Below are 18,129 nucleotides of genomic sequence, written 5' to 3'. Positions count from 1 at the left end.
CGTTCACATGCAGTATAATATCAATTTCAGGTGTCCAATAGAGTGGCTCAACCCTTCCACACAGATTCTTTGAGAACTAGACTTGCTACCGCCCTAGGAGCAGGTCATGGCACTATGGCATTTATCTTAGAGAAATCAAAACTTAACGTTTGCTCCAAAGCCTGTAGGGGAATGTATCTGTGTCCTTATGAAAGCAGTGGGGCTGCCAAGGGGGTGGAAGGGACTGGAGTGGTTGGATATTGACACTTGACAGGGCTGCTGTAAGTGATAAACTCCTCTTGCTTCTTTGAAGGCCCCTTCCCCTTAATGGTGGTCCTGAGGACGAGGAGAATAGGAATGTCAACGATTTCAATCGCTTTCAACCTGCCAAGCATTAGAACACCATCTCTTCTACACTAGTTCACTCTCGTCTTAATCCTCAGTATCCCAAAGCAGACAGGTGGGGTCTGGTCCAAGAGGGGTTGCAGGCAGTGTCCCTTCCCCAGGCCATCTCCCCTCTTGCCCAGAAGCCCAATGACCAGGTCCCAGGCTTTCAACTCATCTAATTTCTGTGCCTTCTCTAGGGACACCAGGGAACTTCTGGGCTCTTTTTCTGCCTTCAAGGAGGCTCTGCGACACTGGGTCTAGTGCTCTCAGCCGACTTGGACCACACGGCCAGTTGTCTCCTCCTGCATGGGCCACCTATTGGCTCGGGTGGATCAGGTGAGGGCATGTCCTCTCAGAGAGATACATGGAGAACAGAATAGAGGACCTCTTTCTGGCATTGTTTACCCTAATCTCTCAGTGGTTGCTACCATCGCTTGACTTCCCTGGAATTTCAAGCCCAGGAGAGGGGGGTGGGTCAGCAGCCAGAACTGTGGCTTCACCCTTGTGTCTTTTTTGAATGTTTTCCGCAACCCAGAGGGCTTCCGACAACACCAATTGATAACCGCATATGGTTTCCGTGGGCCAGGCATCCAGGTGCATCTAGCCAGGGACCTGTGTCTCAGGATCTCTCACAAGGCTGCAGTCAAGATGTCATGTGGGTCTTCAGTCATCTCCAGGCTTGTTGGCGGGAAATCTGCTTGTGTGCTCACTCGGGTGGCTCCTAGCAGCCAGAGGTCCTCCATTGCGGTGAGCAAGAAATATTCATTCCTTGCCACATGGGCCTCTCCATCATACAGCCCACAAGGAGCAGGCGGCTTCCCTCGAAACCAATGGTCAGGGAGCGAGAGCAAGCCCAAGAGGAGACCAGTGTCTTTGTCTACGAGCCTCAGAAGGGACATGCTATCTATCTCTCGGGCCATATTCTGTCCTTTCGAAGTGAGGCAGGAGTTCCTGACTCTAATCCAGTGGTAGAGTATGGAACACAAAACGAGGTGTACCCACGAAGGGAATCGTTGGAGACCCTGAAAGGCTGCCCTCCATGCTTTGCTGGGACTTTACCTCAGCTAGGCATCACCATAATCCTTGCATCCAAACTAGAACGTGACCTATGAGAAAATTTTGTCAAGCCCTTCTGGGATCCTTACAGCAGCTTGCCTAGAAGTTCCTTGCACAAGGGAAGGGTGCCTGTGTGGCTTAGTCAGGTCAACGTCTGACTCTTGATTTCGGCTCAGGGCGTGGTCCCATGGTCTGTGAAATCCAGCCCAGCGTCTGGTTGTGCACTTGAGTGGGAAGGCTGTCTAGGAATCTCTCTCTCCCTGCCCCTCCCCCGCTTGCATGTGTGTGTGCCCTCGCTCTTTCTCTCTCTCAGAAATGAAGAAGCAGAAGTCATCGTAGTGGTAGGAGTGGTAGTTATTTTCACATCAGTGGGTAATGAGACAACCTTGGCTTGGAATGGGAGCTCTGAAATTCACTAGCTGTGTGATCTTGGGGCAAGTTGTGTCCCCTCTCTGAACCTCAGTAGTATAGGACACACTGGGTTATTGGGACAATTAAGTGATCAGTAAAGGACACTTAAAACCCTTGGTTGCTTGGCATAGAATCCCTTCATACAATCAATTCTCAGTCGCAGTAGGATCAGCAATTTGATCGTTTTATTTTTTTGGTCCTTAACAATGAAAAATGCTCTCTCACATGGCTATAGGGAATAGGTAGCATCAGTTCAAGAATGGGGTGGATCTCCAGTCAAAGGAGCAATGGGTGTGGCTGAAGGGGTAAGGAAGCACAGGAGCTTTTGTGCTCTGGTTGTGAGTGTTGGTGGCTGCTGGGAAAGGGAATCAGACCTGCAGGGGACCCGAGAACTTGGAGTCTGGCCAGTGCACCCTTGCTCCCTTCTTGGGCTTCTGGGCTTTCAGGGGAGCCTGTGGCCCTTGAGGGCATTTGGAGGCTGTGCCCAGAAGAGCAGGAGCAGGAGCTGGAGCTGGAGCAGGAGCAGGAGCAGGAGCAGGAGGCCCCCCGGAGACAGGCTGGACCTTGGGCCCAGAGTTGGCCAGCTTCTGCCTGAGGCAATGGTTTTCTTCCTTGAGCCTTTGGAACTCCCTCTCTGCCCACAGAACAGCCTTCTGGCTCTCCTCACTTCTGTTCTCCACCAGGAGGCGCTCTCGGTCATGCAAGGAGGAGATTCTCTGCCATTCTCGGTGCAGGTCGTCGGCCATCTTCTTGTAGAGGCCTAAGTTCCAGTGGGCAGCATCCACCTTCCTGCGCACCTTGGCGAGTTCGTTCTTCACTTGCAGGCAGCGTGCCTTCTCCTCCATCATCTTCCTCTCCAGGTGTTTGAGGTGCTCTTCGCACAGCTTAGGCTCTGCCTCGAGCTTCAGGTGCAGCTTCTGAATCTCCCTTTCCAGGAGGCTGTTTCGCTGGTGAAAAGATACTTGCTCAGCTTGGTGGATTGTTGTGTTTCCTGGGAGCTCTTCATTCCCCTGACGTGCCTTCTTCAGTGCCCTGGATGGCTTTCCTTGATTCAGGGGGCTCCCACGGGGCACGTGATCAGTGGAGGAGGAGCCAGTCTGCACCTGCCTCCTTGAGCCCCCACCTTCCAGATGATCTCGAAGGAGCTCTAGCAGATGCATCACCGTCAGTAGGATCTGGCTGAGGGTGTGGTGTTGGCTCTGGCCCTCAGCGGGGGCCTGCCACGGCACACCTCCGTCAGGAAGCTCTGGCCTGCCTGCCTCCCCTGCCTCTTCCTGCCCTCTCAGTCCACAGCTGCCAATGTCCTGAGACAGAGGGTCTGCACTTCCCCGCAGATCAGGGCTGTCCTTGAAGTCTTCTGGCATATTCCTCGCAGGGGGTTCTCCATCGTCCTGGGCTGCTCCACAGATGGGATTTTCATCGGTGAGCTGGTGAGGGCTCTTCTTCAACAGCCTTTGCCGAACTCCCTTCAGCAGTTGCGTAGCGTCTCCCACAGAAAAGTACCCGACATCTTGATTCAGGGCAGCCAGAGCAAGGATCTGTAGCGGGAGAGGACTGGCCTTGTGCTCCGATGATGCGACGGCTCCATGGGCTGGTGCATCCGGGTCGGTCTTCTCCATGTCTTTTCCAGATACTTCATTCTGGGCACAGTGCCCCTTTCTTCCTCTTAAGCGGAGTCCACACTTTACTGGAATGAACACCAGCAACACAGTGCACACGAGGATCTCCCAGCCAAACCCAGAGTCTCGTGGCCCATGTGGCCAACGTTCGATTATCGGCAACCCAGAAGCCCACAGCTGTTCCCGGAGAGCCCACAGCGGCTCCAGAACTGTGTGGGGAGACATTGTAATGGCCACCAGCTGGCTCCAGAGAGCCTGGGGGCTTTGTCTCTGATCACCAGTGTCCTCTCGGCCACTAGAAACTGCTTGGAACCCCTACGAGGGTTCCGTCTCCAATGCAAACCAGTGCCTGGCAACAGGAGCTGAAGGGAGTAGGGGTGGGGGAGGTGCACCCGAGACTCCAACGCAAATCAGTGCCTGGCAACAGGAGCTAACAGTCGTTGGGCAGCGGAGGAGAATCTCTATATTGTGTACCTGAAAAAAATGCAACCCTCTGTAGCATTGTCTTGGAATTAAACTTTGACACTTATAAAAAAAAGTTAAAAATGAAACTAGATATCAAAGGGAGAAACATAACAAAATCTAAACACGTAGAAAGTAACTTTCTAGATTATCGGAGACAAAAGATAAAATTTCAGTGCACTGACCCGAAGGAAAATAAAACTACAACGTATTAAAATTGATGGGACACAGCTAAATCAACAGAGAGCTCAATTTTTAGCACTCAATGCATACATTAGAAAGGAGGAGGAGCATCTGGGTGGCTCAGTCAGTTAGTCCAACTCTTGATTTTGACTCGGGTCATGGTCAACCTTGGGATAGTGAGGCTGAACCTGCATTGTGCTGGTGCTGGGCATGGTGGCTGCTTAATCATCTCTCTCTCTTTCTGCACCGCTTCCGTTTCTCTGTCTCTGTCTCTGTCTCTGTCTGTGTGTCTATCTCTCTCTCTCTCTCTAAAAAGAAAAGGAGTCTCAAAACTATAATCTTTCTATTTTAGAACCTGAAAAAAGAGGAGAAACTAAAACTAAAGAAGAAAACCAGAAGAATCCTTCCACCCCATTTCAAGATATTCGTCTACAGTAATCAAAAGTGCGTGGTGTTGGTGAAGAGCTAGACCAATGGAACAGAATACAGATGGATAAGTGGAACAGAATCAGGGACCCAGAAAGAGAACTACGCCCATATGTCGAATGGGGCCTTGACAAAGGTAAAAAGCCGTTCAGTGGAGGAGTGACAGCGTTTTGAATAAATGGTGCTAGAGCAAGTGGACATGCATAGGCAAAGAAGAAGGAGAAGCAGAAGAGGGAGCGGGAGAGGGGAGGAGGAGGTGGAGGACGAGGAGGCCGGGGACCACAATCTAAGTATCAAACCCTATACAAAACTTAACTCAGGCTGCCTGGGTGAGGCAGCCTGTGCGGCAGCCAGCTCTTGATTTCGGCTCTTGTCAAGCTCTCAGCGTCCCGGGACAAAGTCAGGCTCCAAGCTCACTGGCGAGGCTGCTTGAGGATGCTCTTTTCCCTTCTCCCTCCAGGCCCCTGCCCGCTCATGCACATGTTCACTCTCCCAAAGGAAAAAAAGAAAAAAAGAGTATTTTAAAAAGTAGCTCAAAATTAATCACTGCCTTACATGGAAAATGATAAATCTTATAGGGAAAATGTGGGGAAAATTTCCAGAATGGAAAGCTAGGTAAAGAATCCTCCAGTCGAACATCAAATTATTTTCCCTAAGGTAAAGTTGATTAATTAGACTTTATCCAACAATCAGAATTGTAAATCTGTGCCGTGTGAAAGACCTCCTTAAGAAGACCCAAAAGACAAGCTACCAACTTGGAGGAAATAGGTCCAAATCACATAGCTAATAGAGGACTCCTGTCTGAAGCATGGAAACTCAGAATTTGATCCCCAAGTAAGCATGCAATCTAGTTAGCAAAAGGAAATAGAAGGGGGGTGGGGAAAAAGTAAAGGGCCTGCCACCTTTACCAAAGCGTAGACAGATGGAAACCACATAGAAAGTTGCCATTGGGGCAATTCAAATGAAAACTCCAGTGAGCTCTCACTGCACACCTATCAGAGTGATTCAAACCAAATGCGCCAGAGAGGGAGAGAGAGACCCCACCACCAAATGCAAGGCAGGATGTGGAATGACTGGATCACTCCCGCATCACAGTTGGGAATGGAAAATGATAGAGCTGACTCTTGAAAACAGTTAAGAGTTTCTTTTCCTTTTCCAAGCCGTGAGTTACATTCCCGTTCACATGCAGTATAATATCAATTTCAGGTGTCCAATAGAGTGGCTCAACCCTTCCACACAGATTCTTTGAGAACTAGACTTGCTACCGCCCTAGGAGCAGGTCATGGCACTATGGCATTTATCTTAGAGAAATCAAAACTTAACGTTTGCTCCAAAGCCTGTAGGGGAATGTATCTGTGTCCTTATGAAAGCAGTGGGGCTGCCAAGGGGGTGGAAGGGACTGGAGTGGTTGGATATTGACACTTGACAGGGCTGCTGTAAGTGATAAACTCCTCTTGCTTCTTTGAAGGCCCCTTCCCCTTAATGGTGGTCCTGAGGACGAGGAGAATAGGAATGTCAACGATTTCAATCGCTTTCAACCTGCCAAGCATTAGAACACCATCTCTTCTACACTAGTTCACTCTCGTCTTAATCCTCAGTATCCCAAAGCAGACAGGTGGGGTCTGGTCCAAGAGGGGTTGCAGGCAGTGTCCCTTCCCCAGGCCATCTCCCCTCTTGCCCAGAAGCCCAATGACCAGGTCCCAGGCTTTCAACTCATCTAATTTCTGTGCCTTCTCTAGGGACACCAGGGAACTTCTGGGCTCTTTTTCTGCCTTCAAGGAGGCTCTGCGACACTGGGTCTAGTGCTCTCAGCCGACTTGGACCACACGGCCAGTTGTCTCCTCCTGCATGGGCCACCTATTGGCTCGGGTGGATCAGGTGAGGGCATGTCCTCTCAGAGAGATACATGGAGAACAGAATAGAGGACCTCTTTCTGGCATTGTTTACCCTAATCTCTCAGTGGTTGCTACCATCGCTTGACTTCCCTGGAATTTCAAGCCCAGGAGAGGGGGGTGGGTCAGCAGCCAGAACTGTGGCTTCACCCTTGTGTCTTTTTTGAATGTTTTCCGCAACCCAGAGGGCTTCCGACAACACCAATTGATAACCGCATATGGTTTCCGTGGGCCAGGCATCCAGGTGCATCTAGCCAGGGACCTGTGTCTCAGGATCTCTCACAAGGCTGCAGTCAAGATGTCATGTGGGTCTTCAGTCATCTCCAGGCTTGTTGGCGGGAAATCTGCTTGTGTGCTCACTCGGGTGGCTCCTAGCAGCCAGAGGTCCTCCATTGCGGTGTGCAAGAAATATTCATTCCTTGCCACATGGGCCTCTCCATCATACAGCCCACAAGGAGCAGGCGGCTTCCCTCGAAACCAATGGTCAGGGAGCGAGAGCAAGCCCAAGAGGAGACCAGTGTCTTTGTCTACGAGCCTCAGAAGGGACATGCTATCTATCTCTCGGGCCATATTCTGTCCTTTCGAAGTGAGGCAGGAGTTCCTGACTCTAATCCAGTGGTAGAGTATGGAACACAAAACGAGGTGTACCCACGAAGGGAATCGTTGGAGACCCTGAAAGGCTGCCCTCCATGCTTTGCTGGGACTTTACCTCAGCTAGGCATCACCATAATCCTTGCATCCAAACTAGAACGTGACCTATGAGAAAATTTTGTCAAGCCCTTCTGGGATCCTTACAGCAGCTTGCCTAGAAGTTCCTTGCACAAGGGAAGGGTGCCTGTGTGGCTTAGTCAGGTCAACGTCTGACTCTTGATTTCGGCTCAGGGCGTGGTCCCATGGTCTGTGAAATCCAGCCCAGCGTCTGGTTGTGCACTTGAGTGGGAAGGCTGTCTAGGAATCTCTCTCTCCCTGCCCCTCCCCCGCTTGCATGTGTGTGTGCCCTCGCTCTTTTTCTCTCTCAGAAATGAAGAAGCAGAAGTCATCGTAGTGGTAGGAGTGGTAGTTATTTTCACATCAGTGGGTAATGAGACAACCTTGGCTTGGAATGGGAGCTCTGAAATTCACTAGCTGTGTGATCTTGGGGCAAGTTGTGTCCCCTCTCTGAACCTCAGTAGTATAGGACACACTGGGTTATTGGGACAATTAAGTGATCAGTAAAGGACACTTAAAACCCTTGGTTGCTTGGCATAGAATCCCTTCATACAATCAATTCTCAGTCGCAGTAGGATCAGCAATTTGATCGTTTTATTTTTTTGGTCCTTAACAATGAAAAATGCTCTCTCACATGGCTATAGGGAATAGGTAGCATCAGTTCAAGAATGGGGTGGATCTCCAGTCAAAGGAGCAATGGGTGTGGCTGAAGGGGTAAGGAAGCACAGGAGCTTTTGTGCTCTGGTTGTGAGTGTTGGTGGCTGCTGGGAAAGGGAATCAGACCTGCAGGGGACCCGAGAACTTGGAGTCTGGCCAGTGCACCCTTGCTCCCTTCTTGGGCTTCTGGGCTTTCAGGGGAGCCTGTGGCCCTTGAGGGCTTTTGGAGCCTGTGCCCAGAAGAGCAGGAGCTGGAGCTGGAGCAGGAGCAGGAGCAGGAGCAGGAGGCCCCCCGGAGACAGGCTGGACCTTGGGCCCAGAGTTGGCCAGCTTCTGCCTGAGGCAATGGTTTTCTTCCTTGAGCCTTTGGAACTCCCTCTCTGCCCACAGAACAGCCTTCTGGCTCTCCTCACTTCTGTTCTCCACCAGGAGGCGCTCTCGGTCATGCAAGGAGGAGATTCTCTGCCATTCTCGGTGCAGGTCGTCGGCCATCTTCTTGTAGAGGCCTAAGTTCCAGTGGGCAGCATCCACCTTCCTGCGCACCTTGGCGAGTTCGTTCTTCACTTGCAGGCAGCGTGCCTTCTCCTCCATCATCTTCCTCTCCAGGTGTTTGAGGTGCTCTTCGCACAGCTTAGGCTCTGCCTCGAGCTTCAGGTGCAGCTTCTGAATCTCCCTTTCCAGGAGGCTGTTTCGCTGGTGAAAAGATACTTGCTCAGCTTGGTGGATTGTTGTGTTTCCTGGGAGCTCTTCATTCCCCTGACGTGCCTTCTTCAGTGCCCTGGATGGCTTTCCTTGATTCAGGGGGCTCCCACGGGGCACGTGATCAGTGGAGGAGGAGCCAGTCTGCACCTGCCTCCTTGAGCCCCCACCTTCCAGATGATCTCGAAGGAGCTCTAGCAGATGCATCACCGTCAGTAGGATCTGGCTGAGGGTGTGGTGTTGGCTCTGGCCCTCAGCGGGGGCCTGCCACGGCACACCTCCGTCAGGAAGCTCTGGCCTGCCTGCCTCCCCTGCCTCTTCCTGCCCTCTCAGTCCACAGCTGCCAATGTCCTGAGACAGAGGGTCTGCACTTCCCCGCAGATCAGGGCTGTCCTTGAAGTCTTCTGGCATATTCCTCGCAGGGGGTTCTCCATCGTCCTGGGCTGCTCCACAGATGGGATTTTCATCGGTGAGCTGGTGAGGGCTCTTCTTCAACAGCCTTTGCCGAACTCCCTTCAGCAGTTGCGTAGCGTCTCCCACAGAAAAGTACCCGACATCTTGATTCAGGGCAGCCAGAGCAAGGATCTGTAGCGGGAGAGGACTGGCCTTGTGCTCCGATGATGCGACGGCTCCATGGGCTGGTGCATCCGGGTCGGTCTTCTCCATGTCTTTTCCAGATACTTCATTCTGGGCACAGTGCCCCTTTCTTCCTCTTAAGCGGAGTCCACACTTTACTGGAATGAACACCAGCAACACAGTGCACACGAGGATCTCCCAGCCAAACCCAGAGTCTCGTGGCCCATGTGGCCAACGTTCGATTATCGGCAACCCAGAAGCCCACAGCTGTTCCCGGAGAGCCCACAGCGGCTCCAGAACTGTGTGGGGAGACATTGTAATGGCCACCAGCTGGCTCCAGAGAGCCTGGGGGCTTTGTCTCTGATCACCAGTGTCCTCTCGGCCACTAGAAACTGCTTGGAACCCCTACGAGGGTTCCGTCTCCAATGCAAACCAGTGCCTGGCAACAGGAGCTGAAGGGAGTAGGGGTGGGGGAGGTGCACCCGAGACTCCAACGCAAATCAGTGCCTGGCAACAGGAGCTAACAGTCGTTGGGCAGCGGAGGAGAATCTCTATATTGTGTACCTGAAAAAAATGCAACCCTCTGTAGCATTGTCTTGGAATTAAACTTTGACACTTATAAAAAAAAGTTAAAAATGAAACTAGATATCAAAGGGAGAAACATAACAAAATCTAAACACGTAGAAAGTAACTTTCTAGATTATCGGAGACAAAAGATAAAATTTCAGTGCACTGACCCGAAGGAAAATAAAACTACAACGTATTAAAATTGATGGGACATAGCTAAATCAACAGAGAGCTCAATTTTTAGCACTCAATGCATATATTAGAAAGGAGGAGGAGCATCTGGGTGGCTCAGTCAGTTAGTCCAACTCTTGATTTTGACTCGGGTCATGGTCAACCTTGGGATAGTGAGGCTGAACCTGCATTGTGCTGGTGCTGGGCATGGTGGCTGCTTAATCATCTCTCTCTCTTTCTGCACCGCTTCCGTTTCTCTGTCTCTGTCTCTGTCTGTGTGTCTATCTCTCTCTCTCTCTCTAAAAAGAAAAGGAGTCTCAAAACTATAATCTTTCTATTTTAGAACCTGAAAAAAGAGGAGAAACTAAAACTAAGGAAGAAAACCAGAAGAATCCTTCCACCCCATTTCAAGATATTCGTCTACAGTAATCAAAAGTGCGTGGTGTTGGTGAAGAGCTAGACCAATGGAACAGAATACAGATGGATAAGTGGAACAGAATCAGGGACCCAGAAAGAGAACTACGCCCATATGTCGAATGGGGCCTTGACAAAGGTAAAAAGCCGTTCAGTGGAGGAGTGACAGCGTTTTGAATAAATGGTGCTAGAGCAAGTGGACATGCATAGGCAAAGAAGAAGGAGAAGCAGAAGAGGGAGCGGGAGAGGGGAGGAGGAGGTGGAGGACGAGGAGGCCGGGGACCACAATCTAAGTATCAAACCCTATACAAAACTTAACTCAGGCTGCCTGGGTGAGGCAGCCTGTGCGGCAGCCAGCTCTTGATTTCGGCTCTTGTCAAGCTCTCAGCGTCCCGGGACAAAGTCAGGCTCCAAGCTCACTGGCGAGGCTGCTTGAGGATGCTCTTTTCCCTTCTCCCTCCAGGCCCCTGCCCGCTCATGCACATGTTCACTCTCCCAAAGGAAAAAAAGAAAAAAAGAGTATTTTAAAAAGTAGCTCAAAATTAATCACTGCCTTACATGGAAAATGATAAATCTTATAGGGAAAATGTGGGGAAAATTTCCAGAATGGAAAGCTAGGTAAAGAATCCTCCAGTCGAACATCAAATTATTTTCCCTAAGGTAAAGTTGATTAATTAGACTTTATCCAACAATCAGAATTGTAAATCTGTGCCATGTGAAAGACCTCCTTAAGAAGACCCAAAAGACAAGCTACCAACTTGGAGGAAATAGGTCCAAATCACATAGCTAATAGAGGACTCCTGTCTGAAGCATGGAAACTCAGAATTTGACCCCAAGTAAGCATGCAATCTAGTTAGCAAAAGGAAATAGAAGGGGGGTGGGGAAAAAGTAAAGGGCCTGCCACCTTTACCAAAGCGTAGACAGATGGAAACCACATAGAAAGTTGCCATTGGGGCAATTCAAATGAAAACTCCAGTGAGCTCTCACTGCACACCTATCAGAGTGATTCAAACCAAATGCGCCAGAGAGGGAGAGAGAGACCCCACCACCAAATGCAAGGCAGGATGTGGAATGACTGGATCATTCCCGCATCACAGTTGGGAATGGAAAATGATAGAGCTGACTCTTGAAAACAGTTAAGAGTTTCTTTCCTTTTCCAAGCCGTGAGTTACATTCCCGTTCACATGCAGTATAATATCAATTTCAGGTGTCCAATAGAGTGGCTCAACCCTTCCACACAGATTCTTTGAGAACTAGACTTGCTACCGCCCTAGGAGCAGGTCATGGCACTATGGCATTTATCTTAGAGAAATCAAAACTTAACGTTTGCTCCAAAGCCTGTAGGGGAATGTATCTGTGTCCTTATGAAAGCAGTGGGGCTGCCAAGGGGGTGGAAGGGACTGGAGTGGTTGGATATTGACACTTGACAGGGCTGCTGTAAGTGATAAACTCCTCTTGCTTCTTTGAAGGCCCCTTCCCCTTAATGGTGGTCCTGACGACGAGGAGAATAGGAATGTCAACGATTTCAATCGCTTTCAACCTGCCAAGCATTAGAACACCATCTCTTCTACACTAGTTCACTCTCGTCTTAATCCTCAGTATCCCAAAGCAGACAGGTGGGGTCTGGTCCAAGAGGGGTTGCAGGCAGTGTCCCTTCCCCAGGCCATCTCCCCTCTTGCCCAGAAGCCCAATGACCAGGTCCCAGGCTTTCAACTCATCTAATTTCTGTGCCTTCTCTAGGGACACCAGGGAACTTCTGGGCTCTTTTTCTGCCTTCAAGGAGGCTCTGCGACACTGGGTCTAGTGCTCTCAGCCGACTTGGACCACACGGCCAGTTGTCTCCTCCTGCATGGGCCACCTATTGGCTCGGGTGGATCAGGTGAGGGCATGTCCTCTCAGAGAGATACATGGAGAACAGAATAGAGGACCTCTTTCTGGCATTGTTTACCCTAATCTCTCAGTGGTTGCTACCATCGCTTGACTTCCCTGGAATTTCAAGCCCAGGAGAGGGGGGTGGGTCAGCAGCCAGAACTGTGGCTTCACCCTTGTGTCTTTTTTGAATGTTTTCCGCAACCCAGAGGGCTTCCGACAACACCAATTGATAACCGCATATGGTTTCCGTGGGCCAGGCATCCAGGTGCATCTAGCCAGGGACCTGTGTCTCAGGATCTCTCACAAGGCTGCAGTCAAGATGTCATGTGGGTCTTCAGTCATCTCCAGGCTTGTTGGCGGGAAATCTGCTTGTGTGCTCACTCGGGTGGCTCCTAGCAGCCAGAGGTCCTCCATTGCGGTGAGCAAGAAATATTCATTCCTTGCCACATGGGCCTCTCCATCATACAGCCCACAAGGAGCAGGCGGCTTCCCTCGAAACCAATGGTCAGGGAGCGAGAGCAAGCCCAAGAGGAGACCAGTGTCTTTGTCTACGAGCCTCAGAAGGGACATGCTATCTATCTCTCGGGCCATATTCTGTCCTTTCGAAGTGAGGCAGGAGTTCCTGACTCTAATCCAGTGGTAGAGTATGGAACACAAAACGAGGTGTACCCACGAAGGGAATCGTTGGAGACCCTGAAAGGCTGCCCTCCATGCTTTGCTGGGACTTTACCTCAGCTAGGCATCACCATAATCCTTGCATCCAAACTAGAACGTGACCTATGAGAAAATTTTGTCAAGCCCTTCTGGGATCCTTACAGCAGCTTGCCTAGAAGTTCCTTGCACAAGGGAAGGGTGCCTGTGTGGCTTAGTCAGGTCAACGTCTGACTCTTGATTTCGGCTCAGGGCGTGGTCCCATGGTCTGTGAAATCCAGCCCAGCGTCTGGTTGTGCACTTGAGTGGGAAGGCTGTCTAGGAATCTCTCTCTCCCTGCCCCTCCCCCGCTTGCATGTGTGTGTGCCCTCGCTCTTTCTCTCTCTCAGAAATGAAGAAGCAGAAGTCATCGTAGTGGTAGGAGTGGTAGTTATTTTCACATCAGTGGGTAATGAGACAACCTTGGCTTGGAATGGGAGCTCTGAAATTCACTAGCTGTGTGATCTTGGGGCAAGTTGTGTCCCCTCTCTGAACCTCAGTAGTATAGGACACACTGGGTTATTGGGACAATTAAGTGATCAGTAAAGGACACTTAAAACCCTTGGTTGCTTGGCATAGAATCCCTTCATACAATCAATTCTCAGTCGCAGTAGGATCAGCAATTTGATCGTTTTATTTTTTTGGTCCTTAACAATGAAAAATGCTCTCTCACATGGCTATAGGGAATAGGTAGCATCAGTTCAAGAATGGGGTGGATCTCCAGTCAAAGGAGCAATGGGTGTGGCTGAAGGGGTAAGGAAGCACAGGAGCTTTTGTGCTCTGGTTGTGAGTGTTGGTGGCTGCTGGGAAAGGGAATCAGACCTGCAGGGGACCCGAGAACTTGGAGTCTGGCCAGTGCACCCTTGCTCCCTTCTTGGGCTTCTGGGCTTTCAGGGGAGCCTGTGGCCCTTGAGGGCATTTGGAGGCTGTGCCCAGAAGAGCAGGAGCAGGAGCTGGAGCTGGAGCAGGAGCAGGAGCAGGAGCAGGAGGCCCCCCGGAGACAGGCTGGACCTTGGGCCCAGAGTTGGCCAGCTTCTGCCTGAGGCAATGGTTTTCTTCCTTGAGCCTTTGGAACTCCCTCTCTGCCCACAGAACAGCCTTCTGGCTCTCCTCACTTCTGTTCTCCACCAGGAGGCGCTCTCGGTCATGCAAGGAGGAGATTCTCTGCCATTCTCGGTGCAGGTCGTCGGCCATCTTCTTGTAGAGGCCTAAGTTCCAGTGGGCAGCATCCACCTTCCTGCGCACCTTGGCGAGTTCGTTCTTCACTTGCAGGCAGCGTGCCTTCTCCTCCATCATCTTCCTCTCCAGGTGTTTGAGGTGCTCTTCGCACAGCTTAGGCTCTGCCTCGAGCTTCAGGTGCAGCTTCTGAATCTCCCTTTCCAGGAGGCTGTTTCGCTGGTGAAAAGATACTTGCTCAGCTTGGTGGATTGTTGTGTTTCCTGGGAGCTCTTCATTCCCCTGACGTGCCTTCTTCAGTGCCCTGGATGGCTTTCCTTGATTCAGGGGGCTCCCACGGGGCACGTGATCAGTGGAGGAGGAGCCAGTCTGCACCTGCCTCCTTGAGCCCCCACCTTCCAGATGATCTCGAAGGAGCTCTAGCAGATGCATCACCGTCAGTAGGATCTGGCTGAGGGTGTGGTGTTGGCTCTGGCCCTCAGCGGGGGCCTGCCACGGCACACCTCCGTCAGGAAGCTCTGGCCTGCCTGCCTCCCCTGCCTCTTCCTGCCCTCTCAGTCCACAGCTGCCAATGTCCTGAGACAGAGGGTCTGCACTTCCCCGCAGATCAGGGCTGTCCTTGAAGTCTTCTGGCATATTCCTCGCAGGGGGTTCTCCATCGTCCTGGGCTGCTCCACAGATGGGATTTTCATCGGTGAGCTGGTGAGGGCTCTTCTTCAACAGCCTTTGCCGAACTCCCTTCAGCAGTTGCGTAGCGTCTCCCACAGAAAAGTACACGACATCTTGATTCAGGGCAGCCAGAGCAAGGATCTGTAGCGGGAGAGGACTGGCCTTGTGCTCCGATGATGCGACGGCTCCATGGGCTGGTGCATCCGGGTCGGTCTTCTCCATGTCTTTTCCAGATACTTCATTCTGGGCACAGTGCCCCTTTCTTCCTCTTAAGCGGAGTCCACACTTTACTGGAATGAACACCAGCAACACAGTGCACACGAGGATCTCCCAGCCAAACCCAGAGTCTCGTGGCCCATGTGGCCAACGTTCGATTATCGGCAACCCAGAAGCCCACAGCTGTTCCCGGAGAGCCCACAGCGGCTCCAGAACTGTGTGGGGAGACATTGTAATGGCCACCAGCTGGCTCCAGAGAGCCTGGGGGCTTTGTCTCTGATCACCAGTGTCCTCTCGGCCACTAGAAACTGCTTGGAACCCCTACGAGGGTTCCGTCTCCAATGCAAACCAGTGCCTGGCAACAGGAGCTGAAGGGAGTAGGGGTGGGGGAGGTGCACCCGAGACTCCAACGCAAATCAGTGCCTGGCAACAGGAGCTAACAGTCGTTGGGCAGCGGAGGAGAATCTCTATATTGTGTACCTGAAAAAAATGCAACCCTATGTAGCATTGTCTTGGAATTAAACTTTGACACTTATAAAAAAAAGTTAAAAATGAAACTAGATATCAAAGGGAGAAACATAACAAAATCTAAACACGTAGAAAGTAACTTTCTAGATTATCGGAGACAAAAGATAAAATTTCAGTGCACTGACCCGAAGGAAAATAAAACTACAACGTATTAAAATTGATGGGACACAGCTAAATCAACAGAGAGCTCAATTTTTAGCACTCAATGCATACATTAGAAAGGAGGAGGAGCATCTGGGTGGCTCAGTCAGTTAGTCCAACTCTTGATTTTGACTCGGGTCATGGTCAACCTTGGGATAGTGAGGCTGAACCTGCATTGTGCTGGTGCTGGGCATGGTGGCTGCTTAATCATCTCTCTCTCTTTCTGCACCGCTTCCGTTTCTCTGTCTCTGTCTGTGTGTCTATCTCTCTCTCTCTCTCTAAAAAGAAAAGGAGTCTCAAAACTATAATCTTTCTATTTTAGAACCTGAAAAAAGAGGAGAAACTAAAACTAAAGAAGAAAACCAGAAGAATCCTTCCACCCCATTTCAAGATATTCGTCTACAGTAATCAAAAGTGCGTGGTGTTGGTGAAGAGCTAGACCAATGGAACAGAATAAAGATGGATAAGTGGAACAGAATCAGGGACCCAGAAAGAGAACTACGCCCATATGTCGAATGGGGCCTTGACAAAGGTAAAAAGCCGTTCAGTGGAGGAGTGACAGCGTTTTGAATAAATGGTGCTAGAGCAAGTGGACATGCATAGGCAAAGAAGAAGGAGAAGCAGAAGAGGGAGCGGGAGAGGGGAGGAGGAGGTGGAGGACGAGGAGGCCGGGGACCACAATCTAAGTATCAAACCCTATACAAAACTTAACTCAGGCTGCCTGGGTGAGGCAGCCTGTGCGGCAGCCAGCTCTTGATTTCGGCTCTTGTCAAGCTCTCAGCGTCCCGGGACAAAGTCAGGCTCCAAGCTCACTGGCGAGGCTGCTTGAGGATGCTCTTTTCCCTTCTCCCTCCAGGCCCCTGCCCGCTCATGCACATGTTCACTCTCCCAAAGGAAAAAAAGAAAAAAAGAGTATTTTAAAAAGTAGCTCAAAATTAATCACTGCCTTACATGGAAAATGATAAATCTTATAGGGAAAATGTGGGGGAAAATTTCCAGAATGGAAAGCTAGGTAAAGAATCCTCCAGTCGAACATCAAATGATTTTCCCTAAGGTAAAGTTGATTAATTAGACTTTATCCAACAATCAGAATTGTAAATCTGTGCCGTGTGAAAGACCTCCTTAAGAAGACCCAAAAGACAAGCTACCAACTTGGAGGAAATAGGTCCAAATCACATAGCTAATAGAGGACTCCTGTCTGAAGCATGGAAACTCAGAATTTGACCCCAAGTAAGCATGCAATCTAGTTAGCAAAAGGAAATAGAAGGGGGGTGGGGAAAAAGTAAAGGGCCTGCCACCTTTACCAAAGCGTAGACAGATGGAAACCACATAGAAAGTTGCCATTGGGGCAATTCAAATGAAAACTCCAGTGAGCTCTCACTGCACACCTATCAGAGTGATTCAAACCAAATGCGCCAGAGAGGGAGAGAGAGACCCCACCACCAAATGCAAGGCAGGATGTGGAATGACTGGATCACTCCCGCATCACAGTTGGGAATGGAAAATGATAGAGCTGACTCTTGAAAACAGTTAAGAGTTTCTTTCCTTTTCCAAGCCGTGAGTTACATTCCCGTTCACATGCAGTATAATATCAATTTCAGGTGTCCAATAGAGTGGCTCAACCCTTCCACACAGATTCTTTGAGAACTAGACTTGCTACCGCCCTAGGAGCAGGTCATGGCACTATGGCATTTATCTTAGAGAAATCAAAACTTAACGTTTGCTCCAAAGCCTGTAGGGGAATGTATCTGTGTCCTTATGAAAGCAGTGGGGCTGCCAAGGGGGTGGAAGGGACTGGAGTGGTTGGATATTGACACTTGACAGGGCTGCTGTAAGTGATAAACTCCTCTTGCTTCTTTGAAGGCCCCTTCCCCTTAATGGTGGTCCTGAGGACGAGGAGAATAGGAATGTCAACGATTTCAATCGCTTTCAACCTGCCAAGCATTAGAACACCATCTCTTCTACACTAGTTCACTCTCGTCTTAATCCTCAGTATCCCAAAGCAGACAGGTGGGGTCTGGTCCAAGAGGGGTTGCAGGCAGTGTCCCTTCCCCAGGCCATCTCCCCTCTTGCCCAGAAGCCCAATGACCAGGTCCCAGGCTTTCAACTCATCTAATTTCTGTGCCTTCTCTAGGGACACCAGGGAACTTCTGGGCTCTTTTTCTGCCTTCAAGGAGGCTCTGCGACACTGGGTCTAGTGCTCTCAGCCGACTTGGACCACACGGCCAGTTGTCTCCTCCTGCATGGGCCACCTATTGGCTCGGGTGGATCAGGTGAGGGCATGTCCTCTCAGAGAGATACATGGAGAACAGAATAGAGGACCTCTTTCTGGCATTGTTTACCCTAATCTCTCAGTGGTTGCTACCATCGCTTGACTTCCCTGGAATTTCAAGCCCAGGAGAGGGGGGTGGGTCAGCAGCCAGAACTGTGGCTTCACCCTTGTGTCTTTTTTGAATGTTTTCCGCAACCCAGAGGGCTTCCGACAACACCAATTGATAACCGCATATGGTTTCCGTGGGCCAGGCATCCAGGTGCATCTAGCCAGGGACCTGTGTCAAGATGTCATGTGGGTCTTCAGTCATCTCCAGGCTTGTTGGCGGGAAATCTGCTTGTGTGCTCACTCGGGTGGC

General features: G+C 50.5%; 1 protein-coding gene across 1 annotated transcript; it reads right to left on the bottom strand.

The window, feature by feature from the left end:
* Window positions 1-2,016: 2,016 nt before the first annotated feature.
* Window positions 2,017-17,275, bottom strand: LOC309857230 (uncharacterized protein). The gene is made up of 4 exons (XM_082750016.1): window positions 17,218-17,275; window positions 11,532-11,699; window positions 5,847-6,014; window positions 2,017-3,926 (listed from the first exon to the last, which is right to left on the bottom strand). Exon 4 carries the CDS (start codon window positions 3,675-3,677, stop codon window positions 2,202-2,204), a length of 1,476 nt encoding a protein of 491 aa, XP_082606142.1. The 5' UTR covers window positions 3,678-3,926; window positions 5,847-6,014; window positions 11,532-11,699; window positions 17,218-17,275; the 3' UTR covers window positions 2,017-2,201.
* Between the last annotated feature and the right edge of the window lie 854 nt (window positions 17,276-18,129).

This window comes from Mustela nivalis (genome assembly GCF_964662115.1).
Source record: "Mustela nivalis genome assembly, contig: HAP1_SCAFFOLD_511, whole genome shotgun sequence".
NCBI classification, from domain to species: Eukaryota; Metazoa; Chordata; class Mammalia; order Carnivora; family Mustelidae; genus Mustela; species Mustela nivalis.
This window is presented reverse-complemented; position numbering and strand designations above follow the sequence as displayed.